This window comes from Schistocerca serialis, chromosome 2, assembly GCF_023864345.2.
Source record: "Schistocerca serialis cubense isolate TAMUIC-IGC-003099 chromosome 2, iqSchSeri2.2, whole genome shotgun sequence".
NCBI lineage: Eukaryota > Metazoa > Arthropoda > Insecta > Orthoptera > Acrididae > Schistocerca > Schistocerca serialis.
In genome coordinates this window covers 1,025,083,681-1,025,104,724 of record NC_064639.1, presented here as the reverse complement: position 1 = coordinate 1,025,104,724, position 21,044 = coordinate 1,025,083,681, and the positions used below count along the sequence as shown (strand labels likewise).

The following is a 21,044-nucleotide window of genomic DNA, read 5'->3' as shown; positions in this document are numbered from 1 at the left end:
GAGTAGTAGGGTCAGTATTGCCTCACACGTTCCAACATTTCTTCAGAATCCAAACTGATCTTCCCCAAGTTCAGCTTCTACCAGTTTTTCCATTTGTCTGTAAAGAATTAATGCTAGTATTTTGCAGTCGTGACTTATTAAACTGATACTTAGGTAATTTTGACACATGCTTTCTTTGGGATTTGAATTATTATATTCTTCTTGAAGTCTGAGGGTCTTTAACCTGTCTCATACATCTTGCTCACCAGATTGTAGAGGTTTGTCATGGCTGACTCTCCCAAGGCTCTCAGTAGCTCTAATGGAATGTTGTCTACTCCCAGGGCCTTGTTCCAACTTAGGTCTTTCAGTGCTCTGTCTTCATGCACTATTGTATCTCCCATTTCATCCTCATGTACGTCCTCTTCCATTTCTGTAATGTTGCCCTCAAGTACATTGACCTTGTGTAGACACATTATATACTCCTTTCACCTCTCTGCTTCCCCTTCTCTGCTTAGAACTGGTTTCCATCTGAGCTCTTGATATTCATACAAGTGGTTCTCTTTTCTCCAAAGGTCTCTTTAATTTTCCTGTAGGCAGTATCTATATTACCCCTAGTGATATATGCCTCTACATCCTTACATTTGTCCTCCAGCCATCCCTGCTTAGCCATTTTGTTGTTTCTGTTGATCTCATTTTTGAGACATTCGTATTTCTTTTTGCCTGCTTCATTTACTGCATTTTTATACTTTCTCCTTTCATCAGTTAATTTCAATATCTCTTCTGTTACCTAAAGGATTTCTACTAGCCCTCATCCTTTTACCTATTTTCTCCTCTGCTGCCTTCACTATTTCATCTCTCAAAACCATCCATTACTCCTCCACTGTATTTCCTTCCCTCATTACTGCCAGTCGTTCCCAAATGCTCTCTCTAAAACTCTCTGCAACCTCTGTTTCTTCCAGTTTATCAAAGTCCCATCTCCTCAAATCCCTACATTTTTGCAGTTTCTTTAGTTTTGATCTACAGTTCATAACCAATAGATTGTGGTCAGAGTCCACTTCTGCCCCTGGAAATGTCTTACAATTTAAAACCTGGTTCCTAAATTCCTGTCTTACCATTATACAATCTATCTCAAACCTTCCAGTATCTCCAGGCCTCTTCCATGTGTACAACCTTCTTTCATGATTTTCAAACCAAGTGTTAGCTCTGATTAAGTTATGCACTGTGCAAAATTGTACCAGACAGCTTCCTCTTTCATTCTGTACTCCCGTTCCATATTCACCTACTTCTTTTCCGCCTCTTCCGTTTCCTACTATCGTATTCCAGTCCCCCATGACTATTAAATTTTCTTTGTCTCCCTTCACTATCTGAATAATTTCTTTTATCTCATCATACATTTCATCAGTCTCTTTGTCATCTGCAGAGCTAGTTGGCATATAAACTTGTACTACTGTGTTAGGCTTGTGCTTCATGTCTCTCTTGGCCACAATAATGCCTTCACTATGCTGTTTGTAGTAGCTTACCTGTGCTCCTACTTTTTTATTCATTACTAAACCTACTCCTGCACTACCCCTGTTTGATTTTGTATTTATAATCCTGTATTCCCTTGAACAGAAGTCTTCTGCCTCCTGTCACCGAACTTCACCAGTTCCCGCTATATCTAACTTTAACCTATCTATTTACCTTTTTAAATTTTCTAAACTACCTAACTAATTAAGGGATCTGACATTCCATGCTCAGATTCGTAGAATGCCAGTTTTGTTTCTTCTGATAACAACGTCCTCCTGAGTAGTCCCTGCTCAGAGATCCAAATGGGGGACTATTTCACCTCCGGAATATTTTACCCAAGACGACACCATTATCATTTAACCATACAGTAAAGCTTCATGCCCTCAGGAAAAATTAAAGCTCTTTATTTCCCCTTGCTTTCAGCCATTCTCAGTACCAGCACAACAAGGCCTTTTGGTTAATGTTACAGGGCCAAATCAATGAATCATCCAGACTGTCGCCCCTGCAACTATTGAAAAGGCTGCTGCCCCTCTTCGGGAACCACGTTTGTCTGGCCTCTCAACACACACCCCTCCACTGTGGTTGCACCTACAGTACAGCTGTCTGTATTACTGAGGCAAGCAGGCCTCCCCACCAACGGCAAGGTCCATGGTCCATGGTGGGGGGGATCCAGTATTAGTAAAAATTTAACTGTGGTTTAAGAATGAGATGGAAGGCATAGATAACATTAATTTGGAATTTTTAAAGTAGTCATTGGCAACCAAACGACAGTTAGAGTTGATTTGTAGAATCTATGAATCTGGAGGCATACCATAAGACTTTCAGAAAAATTGAGGATTTGTTAGATGGTGGTCTGTTCGGCCTTAGGAAGGGCAAAGATACCATAGAGAAGTTCTGACATTGTGCTTCATAGTGGAACCAAGACTAAAGACTACATCTATACTCTGCAAACCACTACAGAGTGTATGGCAGAGGATACGACACATTGTACCAGTTATTAGGGTTTCTTCCCATTCCATTCCATTCATGTATGGAGCACTGGAGGAATGATTGTTTGAATGCCTCTGTGCTGTAATGATTCTTAATCTGTCCTCACAATCTATTTGTGAGTGATAGTAGGGGGCCGTAGTGTATTTTTGGAATCGTCGTTTAAAGCTGGTTCTCAAAATTTTGTTAGTAGACTTTCTCGGGATAGTTTATGTCTATCTTCAAGAGTCTGCCTGTTCATTTTGTTTAGCATCACTGTAACACTCTCTGATGGGTCAAATAAACCTGTGACCATTCATGCTGCCCTTCCCTGTATATGCTCAGTATCCCGTGTTAGTCTATTTGGTATGAGTCTCACACACTTGAGTAATATTCTATAATGGGTCACACAGGTTATTTGTAAGTAATCTCCTTTGTAGGCTGATTGCATTTCCTCAGTATTCCACCAATAAACCAAAGTCTACCACGTGCTTTATCCACAACAGAGCCTATGTGATCATTCCATTTCATATCCCTACAAAGCATTATACCCAGGTATTTCTATGCATATGCCAATTCCAACTGTGACTCATTCATATTATAGTCAAAGGATGCAGTGTTTTTTCATTTTATGAAGTGCACAGTTGCCAGTCTTTGCACCACTTTGAAAACTTACCAAGATCTGACTGAATATTTATGCAGCTTCTGTCAGACAGTGCTTCAGCATAGGTAATTGCATCATCTACAAAAAGTCTGAGGTTACTATTAGCATTGTCTGCAAGGTCAATAATATACAACATGAACAGCAAGGGTCCCAACACTTCCCAGGGGCACATCTAGAGCTACCTCTACATCTGATGTAAGTTACCTCTACATCTGAAGTTACCTCTACATCCACGATAACATGCTGCATTGTCTCTATCAAATAGTTGTCAATCCCAGTCACAAATTTCACTGTATACCCCAATGATAGCGCTTTTGACAGTAAGTGTATATATGGTACTGAGTCAAATGCTGTTCAGAAATCAAAAATACTTCTTCTACCTAACTGCCTTGATCCAAAACTATTAGAATTTCATGTGAGAAAAGTGTGAATTGGGTTTCAGATAATTGCGTTTTTCAGAGTCCATACTGGTTGCACTGGAGGCAGTAATTCTATTCAAGCTATCTCATTGTTTTTGGGTTCAGAATATCTCCTAAAATTTTTCAACAAATCGATGTCAAGTGCATTTGACAATATTTGTATGGATTACTTCTACTACCCTTCTTGTAGAGGGATGTGACCTCTGCTTTCTTCCAACTACTGGTCAAAGTTTTTTAAGTTTGTGGAATCTATAATAGGTTCTAAGTAGAAGAGGGACTAATTCGGCCACAAATTCGGTGTAGAATCTTACAGAGATTGTCAGGCCCAGGAGCTTTGTTAATTTATAGTGATTTCAGCTGTTTCTCAACATCATTGACACTTACACTCATCATTTCAGTGTTATGACAATTAAATTGGGGCAGTTCTTTTGGGTTTTCATTTGTAAAGGAACATTTGAAGATAGAATTAAGCATTTCCTTTTCTCGCAGTACTATCCTGACAGCGAAATGTGTTTCATTCAAGATCTCTCTCTCTCTCTCTCTCCCTCTCCCCCTCTCCCCCCTCCCTCTCTCTCTCTCTCTCTCTCTCTCTCTCTCTCTCTCTCTCTCTCTCTCCCTCCCCCCCCTCCCTCCCCCCTCCCTCCCTCCATCCCTCCCTCCCTCCCTCCCTCCCTCCCCCCCCCCCCCCCCAGAGGGTCCCCAACTCTTTTGTGGATACGTGTGTAGCGAGCACGGGACCCCGAGCTAATGTGGCCCTCCTTCATTTCCGGGCTGCATACCTTCCTTTTCTACATCCTTCTCCATCCCCCATCCTCGCCCCCGCTCACCTCCGCCTCTTTCCTTCCCTTTCTCCCCCTCTGGGAGTATGTTTTGTGCCTACATCCAGAGACAGACGCTCAAAAATGTAACACATTCTTGCTTTCTCTGCTTGCAAGTCTTCAGCCTTCCTTTGTCCTTCTCTTTACCCTTTTCTCCGCTGCAGCGTTTGAGACCTCTCTTCTTTCCTTTCCCTTTCTTTGTTTTTCCCTTTCTCTTTTTTCTTCCCTGTGCGTGTCTGAAGGCCGACCCACGCATTTCCATGCGTAGCCGGTGACGGGGTAACGCGTAATTCCCCACCCTGGGTAGACAGGTAGGACACGTACGTACCCCCTGGTAACGGCCAGGCCCAGGGAGGGGTGATTACCCGAGCTGATACCTTCCGAAAGTGCCAATTGGTCTCTCCGTCCGTTTGTCGGGAGGTGTGACCTGAGGCGTGAACAATCACCTAAGGCGGGAGTGCCCTCAGAGAGGGCCCCCACAAGGGAGGAGCGCGCCATCGGAGACGCCGGTAATCATGGGGGATTCTTCTGCAATGGTTTCCTCATCTTCTACTATGTCTGCTCACAAGCGTAGGTTTAATGAGTCTCAGCCACAGACAGTTCTTCCATCATTGCCACAGTTCCTTGTTGTTTCTCGGTCTGACGAAGGTCACGACTTCTCCATGGTCAACCCTTTCATTATTCAGAAAGGTGTTGACACAATTGCAGGTCCTGTAAAGTCTTGTTCCAGATTACGAAATGGCACCTTGTTGTTAGAAACAGTCAGTGCCCTCCAGGCACAAAAATTGCTGCGTACTTCACTGCTACACACATTCCCTGTCCGGGTGGAAACCCACCGCACTTTAAATTCCTCACGAGGGGTCGTTAATACACGCTCCCTCAACGGATTGTCAGACGAGGAAATTCAACACTACCTGTCTGACCAGGGCATAACGGCTGTTCATAGAGTCATGAACAGGGTTGACACGAACACTGTTCCAACCCGTACTGTCTTCTTGACATTCAACAGGGTTCAACTCCCATCGCACATAAAAGCGAGCTATGACATAATTTCCGTTTGCCCTGCGTTGCTATTGGTGTCATCGGTTCAATCATACCAGCCAGTCCTGATCCAATCCGGCCAAATGTGTTACGGCAAGAAGGCCCATGAGGGTGCTTGTCCACCTCCATCCCCTCATGGCATCAACTGTATGGGTGACCACGCTGCTTTCTCTAGAGATTGCCCCATTTTTTAAGACGAAAAGCTCATACAGGAAATCAGAGTGAAGGAAAAGATGTCGACCTTTGATGCTCGAAAATTATTCACCAGTCGAAAGCCCACCATGCCTCAGACAGGAAAATACAGCACTGTCCTTGCCTCTCCTCGGCCAACGAAGGAGGCGGCCATGCAGACTTGTGATCTCACCTTCAGTGCCAAGGTCATCAGATCAGCCAGCGCAAAGATCGCCCGTTCAACCTCCCCACTTTCGCCTGCTCACTCTAGGGATCACCCATCATCGGGTTCTGCTAAATCTCGAGCCCAAAAGTCAGAAACCAGGACTTCCAAAAAAGAGCCTACTCACAAAGATTTTTTACGTACCCCAACTTCACAACCATCGGTTCCTCCTCCATCTAAACATCCTGTTTCCAAGAAGGCTAATAAGAAACCCAGTTCCTCTCCTGCTCCACCACGGCGTCTCTCTTCTACAGCACCATCTGCGGTAGCCGCCCTCGGCCGTCTTCTGTGTCACCAAGGCGCACTGCTGCCGGCCGATCAACCGGCCGAATGCTGGTGGCAAGAGCTGCTCCTGAACAACCTATGAATCAGGACCTTCTGCCTTCGGCTGAATGCCGTTCCACGCTGTCGGTTGCAAGCTTTGAGCAGTCGTTGAGTTGACGGCAACATTGGTCACATTCTTCCAATTTCTGTCTACCCTATGTCTATTATCCACTGGAATATCCGCAGCATTCGAGCCAATCGGGATGAATTGTCGATCCTCTTACGGTCCTACTTGCCGGCCATCTTCTGTCTTCAGGAAACAAAGGTGTGTCCCCACGACTGCTTTGTTTTCTCTCATTTTCAGTCAGTCCGATTTGATCTCCCCTCTGTTGAAGGCACTCCAGCACATGGAGGACTCATGATTCTTCTCCATGATACTCTCCATTATCACACAATCCCCTTAAACACTTCCTTCCAAGCAGTCGCTGTCCGTCTTTCCCTTTCTGGATACACCTCCTCTCTTTGTACCGTATACATTCCATCGTCCACACCAATGGCACGAGCTGATCTCCTTCATCTTCTTGGTCAGCTTCCACCCCCCTATTTGCTGGTTGGGGACCTCAGTGCCCACCACCTGCTTTGGGGATCTCCACATCCTTGTCCGCGTGGCTCACTATTGCTAGACATCTTCCACCAAGCGGATCTAGTTTGCCTCAACACTGGGGACCCTACATTTTTGTCTGCCTCCATGACAAATTTCTCTCATTTGGACCTTTCCGTCGGTACTGTTCCGCTAACTCAGTGCTTCGAGTGGTTTGCCCTTGCTGCTACACACTCGAGTGACCACATTCCATGTGTCCTTCGATTGCAGCCACAACTGCCATATATGCACCCGCAGCACTGGAAGTTTTCCCAAGCCGATTGGACACTTTTTTCGTCTCTAGTGACATTCGATGACCGTCACTTCCCTAGCGTCGACGATGAGGTCACTCACATTACAGACGTTATTCTCACAGCTGCGGAACGTTCAATACCTCGCACCTCCGAATTGCCCTGGTGCCCCAGTTCCTTGGTGGAACGAGGCATGCCGTGACACAATATGTGAGAGGCGATGTGCTCTTCGCGTTTTCAGACACCATCCTACTTCGGCCAACTGTATCCACTACAAGCAGTTCCGTGCGCGATGCGGTCACGTCATCTGCGATAGCAAGAAGGCAAGCTGGGACTTCTTTGCTAGCTCATTTAACGCCTTCACTCCCTCCTCGGAAATTTGGAGTCGGATTCAACGGTTGTCTGGTGCGAATAGTTTCTCCGCGGTCTCTGGGCTCACTGTCGCGCATGATACGTTAGTGGACCCTGTCGCAATTTCTAACTCATTGGGTCAACACTTTGCTGAGATTTCGAGCTCTTCAAATTATCCGCCAGCATTTCTTCCGAAGAAACGTGCAGCGGAAGTGCAACCTCTTGCTTTCTCCTCTCAAAATCACTAAAGCTACAATACTGCTTTCTCCATGTGGGAACTCCCAACATGCACTCTCTTCTTCTCGCTCCTCCACCCCAGTACCGGATGGTATCCACATCCAAATGTTGCTGCATTTATCGTACCATAGTCTGTATTACCTCCTTCGCCTTTATAATCGAATTTGGACCGACAGTACTTTTCCCAGACAATGGCGGGAAGCTATCATCGTTCCTGTTCCGAAACCTGGAAAGGACCAACATCTCCCTTCTAGCTATCGCCCCATTTCTCTCACGAGTAGTATATGTAAGGTTTTGGAGCGAGGTTTTGGAGCGTATGGTGAATTGCCGTTTAGCTTGATGGCTGGAGTCCCGCAGTCTTTTAACACCTGCCCAATGCGGTTTCCGAAAGCATCGTTCTGCAGTTGACCATCTTGTTGCTCTCTCCACTTACATCATGAACAATTTTCTCCGGAAACGCCAAACAGTGACAATATTTTTTGAGCTGGAGAGAGCATATGATACCTGTTGGAGGACAGGCATCCTCCGCTCACTGTTCTCTTGGGGCTTTTGAAGTCGGCTCCCCCTTTTTCTTCACGAATTTATGGCAGAGCGCACATTTAGAGTGCGGGTGAACACTACTATCTCCCGTACTTTCTCCCAAGAAAACGGGGTACCCCAGGGCTCCGTGCTAAGTGTTGTACTGTTTGCCATTGCCATAAATCCAATTATGGATTATCTCTTTCCTGATGTCTCGGGCTCCCTCTTTGTGGACTACTTTGCGAACTACTACTGCTCTCAACGGACCAGCCTTCTTGAACGATGTTTTCAAGGATGTCTCGATCGCCTCCACTCTTGGAGCATAAAAACCGGCTTCTGCTTTTCTCCCAGTAAGACCGTTTGTGTTAATTTTTGGCGTCGTAAGGAGTTTTTTCCACCTTCCTTACATTTAGGCCCTGCCAACCTTCCGTTCGCGGACGTCACTAAATTCTTGGGTCTTATGTTTGACAGATAACTTTGCTGGTCCTCCCAAGTTTCCTATCTTTCGGCTTGCTGTCTGCGATCCCTCAACACCCTCAGTGTCCTGAATGGTACCTCCTGGGGAGCGGACCGAGTGGTCCTTCTCCGCCTCTATCGCGCCTTAGTGCACTCGAAATTGGACTATGGAAGCATAGTTTACTCCTCTGTTCGGCCGTCTGTTCTTCAGCGTCTCGACTCTATCCACCACCGTGGATTACGTTTAGTGTCAGGAGCTTTTTACACCAGCCCTGTGGAAAGCCTTTATGCTGAGACTGCTGAACCTCCGCTGTCCAATCGGCGAGCTGTCCTTCTGAGTCGTTATGCTACCCATCTGTCTTCCGTGCCTGCTAATCCGGCCCATGACATTTTTTTTCGACGCCTCCTTGGATTTAGGGTATGCAGGCCGCCCTTCCTCCCTACTACCACCGGGAGTCCACTTCCGTCAACTGCTCCATTCTCTTTCCTTCCGCTTTCCTAAAACTTTCTTGAAAACTTGGGGTACAGTACCGCCTTGGCTCCGTCCCCAGACCTGCCTGCTCCGTGACCTTTGTCAGTTTCCCAAGGATGGTACCCCTTCACTTGTTTATCGTCGGGCATTTGCTGCTCTATGTGCACAAATGAAGGAAGCCACATTTATTTACACTGATGGCTCAAAAACATCTTTTGGTGTAGGTAGTGCCTATATTGTTGGCGACACCCCAAATCAATTTCGGCTTCCCGACCAGTGTTCGGTTTATACTGCGGAGCTTTAGGCTGTTCTCCATGCTGTCTAATACATCCGTCGCCATCAGCGGATACAGTGTGTTATCTGCTCAGACTCTCTCAGCTCTCTCCTCAGTCTCAAAGCTCTCTACCCTGTCCACCCTCTGGTCCACCGGATTCAAGACTGCCTCCACATGCTGCACTCGGGGGGCATCTTTGAGGCATTCCTCTGGATCCCAGGACACTTTGGTATCTGTGGAAATGAGGTGGCCGATATAGCGGCCAAGGCTGTAGTCTCTCTTCTTCGGCCAGCTATTCGCACGATTACCTTCGCCGATCTACGGAGTGTTTTATGTCGTCATGTTGTTCTTTTATGGCACGCACATTGGTCGACACTTCCCCGTAATAAAAATTGCGGGACGTGAAAGCTCTTCCCTGTGCTTGGACCTCTTCCTCCCGACCGCGTCGTCGGGAGGAGGTAATTTTAACTAGACTCCAGATAGGGCACTGTCTTTGTAGCCATCGACATCTTTTAAGTGGCGATCCTGCCCCACTCTGTCCCCACTGCTCTCAGCTGTGGACGGTGAGACACCTTTTACTTGAGTGCCCCTATTTTACACCGTTACGCGCTCGTCTACAGCTGTTGCCTGATATGTCGTCCATTTTAGCAGATGACACGTGCTCAGCCGATCGTGTTCTCGAGTTTATTAGTGCCAGTGAGATGACGTCAGTCATTTGAAGCTCTTTTTGGGGACAACCAACCCCCTTCTGTAGTGGTTTTTTAAGCTTTCCTGCTGTTTTTACTTTCTCCATTTTTTTGAGTTTCGTTCCCATTGCTGCTGGTTTCCATTTTTGTTTTTTTTACCTTTTCCTAAGTCACAGGCCGGGCACTAATGACCGTTAGCAGTTTTGCGCTTGCGCCCTAAAACCATAACAAAAAAAATCTCTCTCTCTCTCTCTCTCTCTCTCTCTCTCTCTCTCTCTCTCTCTCTAAGCCTATACTTGGTTTTGCACCAATTATGCAGTAATTTATGTTTATTTAGAATTTTCTTTTAAGTGACTGTATACCATGGAGGTTCCCTCCCATTATGATCTGTTCTGCTGGAAAGGTATCTATCCAGTGTGGGGTCAACAATTCTTTTAAATTTGAGCCATAGTTCCTCTACATGCTCTTGCCCTGTGCTGAAAGTTTCAAGTTCCACATTGAGATAGAACATTATTGTACTGAACATATATATCTTTCTGCTTGTTTTAGTTGTGTGTTCTTCTTTGGAAGTCATTGTTGCCAAAACCTCCTCATGGCCACTGATACCACTTTCAATGAGGAAATCCTCAAAGAGTTCAGGTCTATTTTTTGCCATTAGATCCAATATATTTCCATCATAAGTGGGGTTCCAAACTATGTGTTCTATGTAGTTTTGGGATGACATTTAATTATGTTTCACAGGCTGTCTTATCACAACAACCACTAACAAAACTGTAGTTTTCACAATTAATTGTTGAATGATTAAAGTTTCCATCAATGATTACAGTATGATTGGGGAATTTCCATACAAGAGAACTGATGTTTGCTGTAAAGTTTTCGGATACATGAGATGAGTCTGGTGGGCAATAAAAGGATCTAATTACCATTTCATGTCCACCCCTGAACTGAGTCATGCTCAGTCAGTCTCACATGCAACTTCAGTTTCTATTTCAGAGAATTTGAGTTCCTCATCAGTTGTGACAAATACACCACCTCGATTTCCCATTAGGCTATCCTTTTGATATACAATTAAATGCTCTCCAAAGATCTCGCTGCTATCAGTTTCAGGTTACAACCAGCTTTCTATACCTAGTGTTATGTGAAGATCACTGCTTTTCAGGAGCACTGCAAACTCTGGCACTTTGTTGCAAATGCTTCAACAGTTAATCACTAAGATTTTAATACTCTCACAGGTGGGAGGCATTTCTTTCGATCTTTCACCGATACTTGTGGGTTTCCTACTTCTGTCATTATATGGATTGGATGGAGAATCACCAATCCAAAAAACCCTTGTGTGTAACCCATACACAGTCAGATACCTGAGTGCCTCTGATGTTAAGTGCACAGCTGACCCATTTAAGGGGACCATACAGTTCTCAACCCTATGGCACGAGTCCAGGAAGTCGCAACCTAGCTTGTCACAGAACCTTCAAAATCTCTGTTCAGTCCTTCCACTTAACTCAAGACCAAGAGGCCACGATCAATTCTGGGGACAATGCTGCAAATTTTGAGCTTTGTTAAAACTCCATGCGCAAGGCTAGTCTTCTCAACCTTCTCTGCCAATTGCTAGAATGATCCAAGTATGACCTCAGATCCCAGACGACAGGCATCATTTGTTCCTTCATGTTCCACGATTTGCAGTTGGTTGCATCCTGTTCCCTCAGTGGTTGACAGAATAGCCTCAATAACGTGTTGAATGAGGCCCTCAGGCATACACATTGAGTGAATCTGGTGTCTTTTCCTGTCTCTTGCTGCTGTTTCCCTAAGGGGAACTATCATTTGCCATATATTTGCACTGCCAATGATTAATAGACCCCTAACCTGTTGTGTGCCACCTCCTTGATGCAGGACAAAATAGGTTTCTCCAAAATGGATGAAGTTAGCCCCACTGGATCATTTTTGGTTTTAGTGAAAGACAGCACGTTTAACTTGTTGGTTAAGGGGATCAGTAAAACATCCTGAGTCCTCCCTGGTCTGTGTGTACCCTGTACAGGATGCCTAGATCTACCACTGAAATACCACTTGCAGTCAGGTGGATGAATAATGATAGCTCCCTTAATTCCTGCAGAGGAAACAGGATCGACAGAAGAGTTATTGAGGTACATTTGGTACCAGTGCCATTGGTGCATGACTCTCAGGAGCTCTTCCAGCACACAGATTTGCGACAGCTGCCAATTGTTTAATGATAGTCAGGGTGATTTCTAACTGCTTAGAAACATCAACCAGCTCATCCTGTGTTCAAGAATAGCATTCACAGTGGGGCTGCATTTGGCTGGACCAATATATTACAGGACAGTGAACAAATAATGTTAAACTGAGCCTGCTGATCATCTTTTAATCTGTTGAACTACAAAATTATTAATTCTGTTTGAGAACTGAATCAAACGTGTGAAACAAGATTCCTGTTAAGGCAACAGAAAAACCTGTAGTTAAAATTGCTACTTTCCTGAATCTTTTTGAGGTAAATTATAGTTGTTGGCAAACTAGAAAATAGGAGTTAATTTATAATAAATGTATATAATACATACTCCACTTTAAGGGAAAACTAGATGTAACACAGTGTTAGTTAAAATATCTGCTACAGCACCTAAATTGCAAATGCTGCTTTACTGCAAGAGGGATTAAAGTCCCCATCTGTATATCCAGCTTAAGATTTTCAGTAATTTCCCTAAAACTCGCTAGGTTAATGTTGGAATGGTGCTCATTGTTAAGTTTTTACTTCAAAAGATTTATGAATCTATCCTAGTTAATAGAAGCTTTGTATAGTTGCAATGCTTCCCAAGGCTATACACTTGATGAATTGCAGACATCTGTCAACTGCTCCAAGAGCATATATGAGTTTTTTAATTGCACATAGTACAGACTTTTTGCTAGCCATGTTTTATGAATGCCACTTCCTAACACACACATTAGACTTTAAATATGACAGTGGAAAACCCACCACATAACAGTTTTAAGTAATAATTGTAGACTCAGACCACATATATGTACACATAGCTATGAAAACTGGAACTGCTAACTAATGCAGTTCCAGGGAGTGAAGAGCATTCAGTGTCCATGACGTGGTAATTATCTCTAGTGTTGCAACAATATATGAGCATTCTGTAATCACTTCATGAAATTTTTGACTGGGTTATAAAAGTATACATTGTAAGGTAGACACAACAGTGTCATGATTCATTGTTATACATTGAAGTGGCAAAGAAACTGTTGTAGGCATGTATATTCAAATACAGAGATGTGTAAAAAGGCACAATACAGCTCTGCAGTTGGCAACTATTACATAAGACAGCAAGTGACTGGTGCAGTTGTTATATTGGCTACTGCTGCAACAGTGGCAGTTTATAAGATTTGAGTAAGTTTGAACATAGTGGTACAGTTGGCAAACAAGTGATGGGACACAGCATCTCCGAGGTGGCGATGAAGAGGGGATTTTCCTGTATGACCATTTCACGAGGGTACTGTGAATGTCAGGAATCTGGTAAAACATCAAATCTCCAACGTCGCTGTGGCCGGGAAAAGGTCCTGCAGGAAAGGGACCATTGGTGACTGAAAAGAATTGTTCAGCATGATAGAAGTGGAACCCTTCTGCATATTGCTGCAGATTTCAAAGCTGGGCTGGCTTGGACAGGATTTGTGATTGGTGTAAAGAATGGCAGCTAACTCTAAATATAGATAAATGTAAATTAATGCAGATGAATAGGAAAAAGAATCCCGTAATGTTTGAATACTCCATTAGTAGTTTAGTGCTTGACACAGTCACGTTGATTAAATATTTGGGCGTAACATTGCAGAGCAATATGAATGGGACAAGCATGTAATGGCAGTTGTCGGGAAGGCAGATAGTCGTCTTTGGTTCATTGGTAGAATTTTGGGAAGATGTGGTTCATCTGTAAAGGAGACCACGTATAAAACACTAATACGACCTATTCTTGAGTACTGCTCGAGCGTTTGGGATCCCTATCAGGTCGGATTAAGGGGGACATAGAAGCAATTCAGAGGCGGGCTGCTAGATTTGTTGCTGGTAGGTTTGATCATCATGTGAGTGTTATGGAAATGCTTCAGGAACTTGGGTGGGAGTCTCTAGAGGAAAGGAGGCATTCTTTTCGTGAATCGCTACTGAGGAAATTTAGAGAACCAGCATTTGAGGCTGACTGCAGTACAATTTTACTGCCGCCAACTTACATTTCGCAGAAAGACCACAAAGATAAGATAAGAGAGATTAGGGCTTGTACAGAGGCATATAGGCAGTCATTTTTCCCTCTTTCTGTTTGGGAGTGGAACAGGGAGAGAAGATGCTAGTTGTGGTACAAGGTACCCTCTGCCATGCACCGTATGGTGGATTGCGGAGTATGGATGTAGATGTAGATGTAGATGTAGATGAACAAGTGTTAGTGTGCGAACCATTCAATGAAACATCATTGATAAGGACCTCCAGAGCCGAAGACCCATTCATGTACCCTTGATGACTGCATGACACACAGCTTTACGCCTCACATGGACCCATCAAGACTGTCATAGGACTGTTGATGACTGGAAACATGTTGCCTGGTCAGACGGTTCTTGTTTCAGATTGTATTTTGGGATGGATGTGTAAGAGTGTGGAGACAACCTCATGAATCCATGGACCCTATATGTCGGCAGGAGACTGTTCAAGATGGTGGAGGCTCTGTAATGATGTGGAGTGTGTGCAGTTGGAGTGACATTGGACCCCTGATATGTCTAGATGTGATTCTGACAGGTGACACATACGTGAGCATCCTATCTTATCACCTGCATCCATTCATGTCCATTATGCTTTCTGGCAGATTTGGTGAATTCAGGCAGGACAGTGCGACACCCCAAATGCCCAGAATTGCTACAGAGTGGCTCCAGGAAAACACTTCTGAGTTTAAACACTTCCACTGTCCACCAAACTCCCTAGACATGAACATTATTGAGCATATCTGGAATACCTTGCAACATGCTCTTACGGATTTATGGACAGCCCTGCTGGATTCATGGTGTCAGTTCCCTCCAGCACTACTTCAGACATTAGTTGGGTCCATGCCACATTGTGTTGTGGCACTTCTGTGTGCTTGTGGGGGCCCCTACATGATATTAGGCAAGTCTACCTGTTTCTCTGGCTCTTTAGTGTATGTTACTATGTATGTACATCATTGCTGGTGCTGCTGTTGTCATGATTGTTCCTTTCCAAAAAAAAAAAAAAAACCTGCTTTGTTGTAGTAGTGAAAGTTTTTAGTGTAGATTAGAAAAAAAAGATGAGACTCAGAACACAGTATGGGTAGGCCTCTAGTCTGCCACCTTTAGCAGCTGGGCCAACTTCGCTGCTTGACTGCTGCTGCTTTCCTAAGGTATGAAAAGGCTCATAAAATTTTGAACCCACATTTTGCAAAAGTACTTGAGAAACACATTGTACTAGAGCAGCGTTTTTTACATTTAAGTATGTACTGCAATTGTGTAGAAGATGTACAAAATGGATGTATGCTTCCCTTGTCAGAGGATCTGAACTGAAGGGATACTCATTGTTCTACAGTCATATTATTTTATGTAAGAGGAAAACACTACCAGGTGGAGAATACAATATGTGTGTGTGCAGCTTATACTGTCATTTATTCTTCATTTAATTGCATGCTGTGGAGTGCTCTATGGAAAACACATATTGTGATCTCTATTAACATGGCATCTATCTTACTATAAGATTTTATCACTGATGTATTGATTTATTTGTTATTACTTCATTATGCAGTTGTTAGTTTTTATTAGTCTTTGCAGTTAAAGCATATTACAGTGTTTAAGTAGAAATTGTTTTTGTTTACTTCAGATACAAGAATTTTTCTCAAATGTCACAAGATAATCGTGGAGTTATCCCAGAAAGTTTTCCATCATGTGAAAAAATTGCATGTTTGTGAAATAATTACCACTGTCACTTCCACCAAAATGTAAATACTTCGTTCCTGTAAATGTGTTTTGCTTATAATGTAATGTGTAACTTGTGGTCTGATAATTGTAAGGTTTTCTTTTTGAATTCTGTTTGGGTTTGGTTTCTTAATTATATAAAGGACTGTATATTTCTGCCCTAGTGCATGTGAAACATCGTCTCATCTTACTAATTAGGCTCCTTCTGTAAGGATAACGTTCTGATTTATAATAATGGAAAATCCAGGATGGAATGTAACAATAGTATGAGAAGGAAAGTCGCTACTCACCATATATCGGAGTCAGGCAACTGAAACCACACTGGGAGCAGCAAGAGCAAAGGTGCATAATGGGAATGGCGACTGGGTGGGGGAAAGGAGGCGGCTGGGGTGAGGAGGGGGAGGGATAGTATGTTGGGGATGGTGGACAGTGAAGTGAAGTGCTGCAGGTTGGGTGGCGGGCAGGGCAGAGGTGTGGGGGGGGGGGGGAGGGGGACACTTTTTATTTTCCTCTCTGTGTGTCTCCTTTTCTGCTGCTCAACCTGCAGCATTTTGCTGTCCGCCATCCCCACCATACTGTCCCTCCCCACCCCAGCCTCCTCCTTTCCCCCACCCAGTTACTGCTCCCATCATGCACTGATGCTGCTGCTCGCAGTGTGGTTTCAGTTGCATTTTGCATACAAACTCAGATAGTTTAATCAGTGCTGAAAATAACATAACAGTTTGGCAGTCAAATTGAAGTGGCCCCAGTGATTAAAACCTAAGGTTTGCTGTTTCCTCTTTAATTCTTCTTATTTCTATGAAATTTTAGTAATGTGTGTATACTTGAGGTCTGTAAATGATTCTCAAAATAATTCATGATTTTATAGCATTCTCGTCCTTCTGTATTTCACAAGAAAATGGGACGAGTTGAACTTATCAACACCAAACTTAGGCAATGACCTTTAACATGTGGTGTGTGACATTGCAGTGAATAGACGGAGATAGAAAAGAGCACAGGCAATATTTATTTTGCTTCTGTATTCTTTTTTGGAATAAGGTTGTGGTGAAGACTGATCTGTAGCGTAGCCATAGTTTATGTTGTGTTGTAAAGTGATAGCTTGATTGGTAGACAAAGCTACAGAATTTGTTGTCATAAGACTTGCTGTAATTCTTCGTATGGTACATTTTTTGTGCATATTGAGCTTAACCGAGTACTTCATGGCCACAGTTTTGATGACATCCTCGATCAAAACAAGTTTATTGTAACATGGCTTTGGCATATGTTGTAAAATTTTGTTCATCAAATTCAGTATTGAAAAAATCCTAATGAATTTTTAATTGTTGTAGCCAGCAAGTTAACATGATGTTCTTCAACTGCAAGGAGAGAGATATATTATGGAGAGAGCAATTGGATACTTTACAGAAAGAAAATAACAGGTGTGTAATTACTTACATATTTAAATTATTCATTTTACTAATCTTACATCACTGACTTTAAGAAACCTGTTTGGTATTTCATTAGATGTAACATTCATTCACAGTGAATTGGCATTAATCCTTTCAAACCTATCATGTAGTAGACACGGCTTTGTGATGTGGCTGCTGTTTGATTATAAACAGTATAAGGTGAAATACCTAATGAAAGGGGCAGAATGAGGGAGCTTCATTTGTCAGATTAAAACTGTGTGCTGGACCGAAACTCGAACTCAGGACCTTTGCCTTTCGCGGGCAAGTGCTCTACCATCCATGACTCGTGCCCCGTCCTCAAAGCTTTATTTCTGCCAGTACCCCATCTCCTACCTTCCAAACTGTGAGGACGGGGCATGAGTCGTGCATGGGTAGCTCAGATGGTAGAGCACTTGCCCGTGAAAGGCAAAGGTCCTGAGTTCGAGTCTCGGTCCAGCACACAGTTTTAGTCTGACAGGAAGTTTCACATCAGCGCACTCCCACAGATTAAACAAACCTGTGGCCATTCATGCTGTCGTTCTCTGTATAAGTTTAATATCCCCTGTTAGGTCCACCTTGTATGGGTCCCACACACTTGAACAATATTCTAGAACTGTTTGCATGTGTGATTTATAAGCAGTCTCCATTGTAGATTGATTGCACCTCCCTATTATTCTACCAATAAACCGAAGCCTACCACCTGCTTTACCCATGTCTGAATCTATGTGATCATTCCATTTCATATCCCTCAAAATGTTTCACCCAAGTGCTGTACGAGTTGACTGATTACAACATTTTTTAATTTTGTAAAGTGAAAAGTTTACATTTCGGAACATTTAAAGCGAGTTGTCAATCTTTGCAACACTTTGAAATCTTATCAAGATCTGACTGAATATTTATGTGGCTCCTTTCAGATAGTGCTTCATTATAGATAACTGCCTCATCTGCAAAAAGCCTGATTTTATTATTAATATTGTCTGCAAGGTCATTAATATACAATATGAACAGCAAGGGTTCCAACACACTTCCGTGGGACACACCCGTAGTTACTTATACATCTGACAATGACTCTCCATCCAAGATAACATGTTACGTCCTCCCTATGAAAAAGTCCTCAATCCAGTCACAAATTTAATTTGGTATCCCATATTATGGAGTGTGGTACTGAGTCAGGTGTTTTTTTTTTTTTTTTTTTTTTTTTTTTTTTTTTTTTTTTTTCTCCAGAACTTAAGAAATACAGCATCATCTGATTGCCTTGATCCAATTCATTTAGTATGTCATGTGAGAAAAGCGCAAGTTGAGTTTAACATGATCAATGTTTTTGAAATCCATGCTGTTTAGTATTGAGGTGGTCATTCTGTTCAAGGTACCTCATTATGTTTGAGCTCAGGACATGTTCTAACAAGATCAACAACAAATCGATGTCAGGGGTACTGGACAGTGATTTTGTTGCTTCAGCTAGGTATGACATTCCTCAAGAAACCTGAGGACCCTTGTCACTGCTGAACAGAGCAGCAGTGTTAGACAGTTTCAGTATTATGTCTCATGGGAGTGACTAAATTTTGGTCAGGTTTGCTTATCTGGTATTAGTTTTTGAACACCGTCCAAAAATATCTTAGAGCACTGTGGTGCTATTACCACTGTTTAATTTTGAACACTGCTTCATGTACTTCGTTGTTACCAACAGTAACTTTCTCTCAAAAATAATTACAAATCGTAATTGCAATATGAGAATTAAAACCAATATCTGCTTAATGACTTTAACATTAATTTAGAAAGAAGTTAATTGTATGAGTACGGTTGTTTTCAGCAGTTTACCAGAGTTTGTTTTGTATCTTGTGGGAAATATTGTGTATAAGAATGCATTGAAGAACTACTTTTGATTACTACTACTACTATTAAAACTATTAGTACTACATTAAAGAGCATCTGCACAGTAAGTAATATAAAATGAAGTAAATTTCTTTCACAATGGTTATAGTGTAATTCTTATAAGTATGTTATAATATTTAACAACTTTCCTTTTGTATTGTATTTCAGAAATGTATGTCTTTGACTTACTTCCAAATACCAGAGCTTCTATTGGTGCAACGTAATATAGTATGGTTCTTGTAATGCAGGAATTAAACTGCAGGTCTTTGTGTATGATAATGATCTGATATTCCTGCAATGCTCCTTAATGCTTCAGAGATAGAGCAATAGGCATTCAAATGCCATTTTGGTGGTATGGATTTACTTGTACATGAAGTTGTTCCAAAGTACACTGCACAACACAGTTGATGGACCACTTTCTCGAAACTCCATAATTGTCTCCCATTGCAATGCATAATTTTGAAATTTGATACAAAGGTGCGTAAAACTTTCCTCTGTAACAGTGCAAAAGTGTGGCCTCCTGTGATGTCAGCCTGGGACACAGCAACACTTCAAATAACAAGGTGCCAACTCGCAAAAAAAAGGGCAGAGCTCATAAGTTCATGTGAGATGTGAGGAGGGTTAATGATGTCATATTGGCACTAAATTTCACCACACTTCTGCTCAACACCACTGTGCACTGCCTCTTACCCAGATTTCACCCCTTATTTTGATGCTTCTGTGACAGAGGTCGGAACCACGACACCTGGTATTGAGGGAATGTGTCTTTCTTACACCTGCTCATCCTTGTTGAGCATCTTGAAAATGTACTTGCAGAGGCACAATCTGTGATGAGTGTCCTAATCATCTGAGGAAAACATTTCAGACACACCGCCTCTCAGGTTTGACACTAAAGGTCTTAGGGGATGGCATAAAAGGTGTCAATGAAACCAACCCTTCCATTGGGGCTGTGATTCCCACACATTTCACTAACAAAAAGACAGTTTGCAACAGGATGACATTCTTGGGAACTTTTGACACTGCTGACACCTTTCAGATGATTCACCCCTTCTCTAAGGACATCTTAGGCCAGCAAACCCATAGAATGTGATCACACAACAGCACATGCAGTGCATGCACAATTTTTGCTCTGGTGTACTGTGTGGGACCAATAGAGTTTGTTCAGAACCATTCAATGAAATCTGAATGTGACCCAAAGCAGCAAAGGGTGCTCATTTTTTTTTTTTTTTTTTTTTTTTTTTTTTTTTTTTTTTTTTTTTTTTTTTTTTTGCCCCCTCTCTCATCTTAGCCCCTCCAGTGGTACAATCACAGAAGAGTGTGACATTGACACATGTGAATGAAATGCCAAGGGTCCCTCTAAGACACCCCAGTACTGAAACACCCTCATTGACACCTGCTCATCCTTGTTGAGCATCTTGAAAATGTACTTGCAGAGGCACAATCTGTGATGAGTGTCCTAATCATCTGCAGGCAGGTTAGGTTACTGCTGTTATGCCTGCTAATAGGCTTCCAGATTCAGAGCGTTGTCAAAGGGGTTGTCAGTCTACAAGCACCTAGGACTTCATCACAGGATGTCTCTACTCAGGTACATTCTTATAGTGTTTAACAGAGAGCGGCAGGCAGCACTAAGGGCTTTACCAACTAGGGTATCTTAGAGAGATCAATCGCCATTTTATTCGTGCATTTGTTAATGGCACGCTCCTTCATGATCATGCTACAGGAGCTCATGAAACAGGAGGTCTGAAAAAGCATAAGTGCACTTTGTTGCTTCTAACCATGTTCAAATTTTGTCGAATGGTTTTTAACAGTCTGTAGTAGCTCCACACTATACACGAGAGCAAAAATTGTGG

The 21,044-nt window shown here is 42.9% G+C and overlaps 1 protein-coding gene across 1 annotated transcript in view; it reads left to right on the top strand.

The window, feature by feature from the left end:
* The window catches only part of LOC126458434 (cytochrome b5 reductase 4), a 328,355-nt gene that overhangs the window by 271,956 nt on the left and 35,355 nt on the right, over positions 1 to 21,044 (top strand). The window contains exon 8 of the mRNA XM_050095489.1: positions 17,224 to 17,313. Coding sequence (XP_049951446.1) covers positions 17,224 to 17,313 — 90 coding nt within the window. The remainder of the gene's footprint in view (positions 1 to 17,223; positions 17,314 to 21,044) is intronic.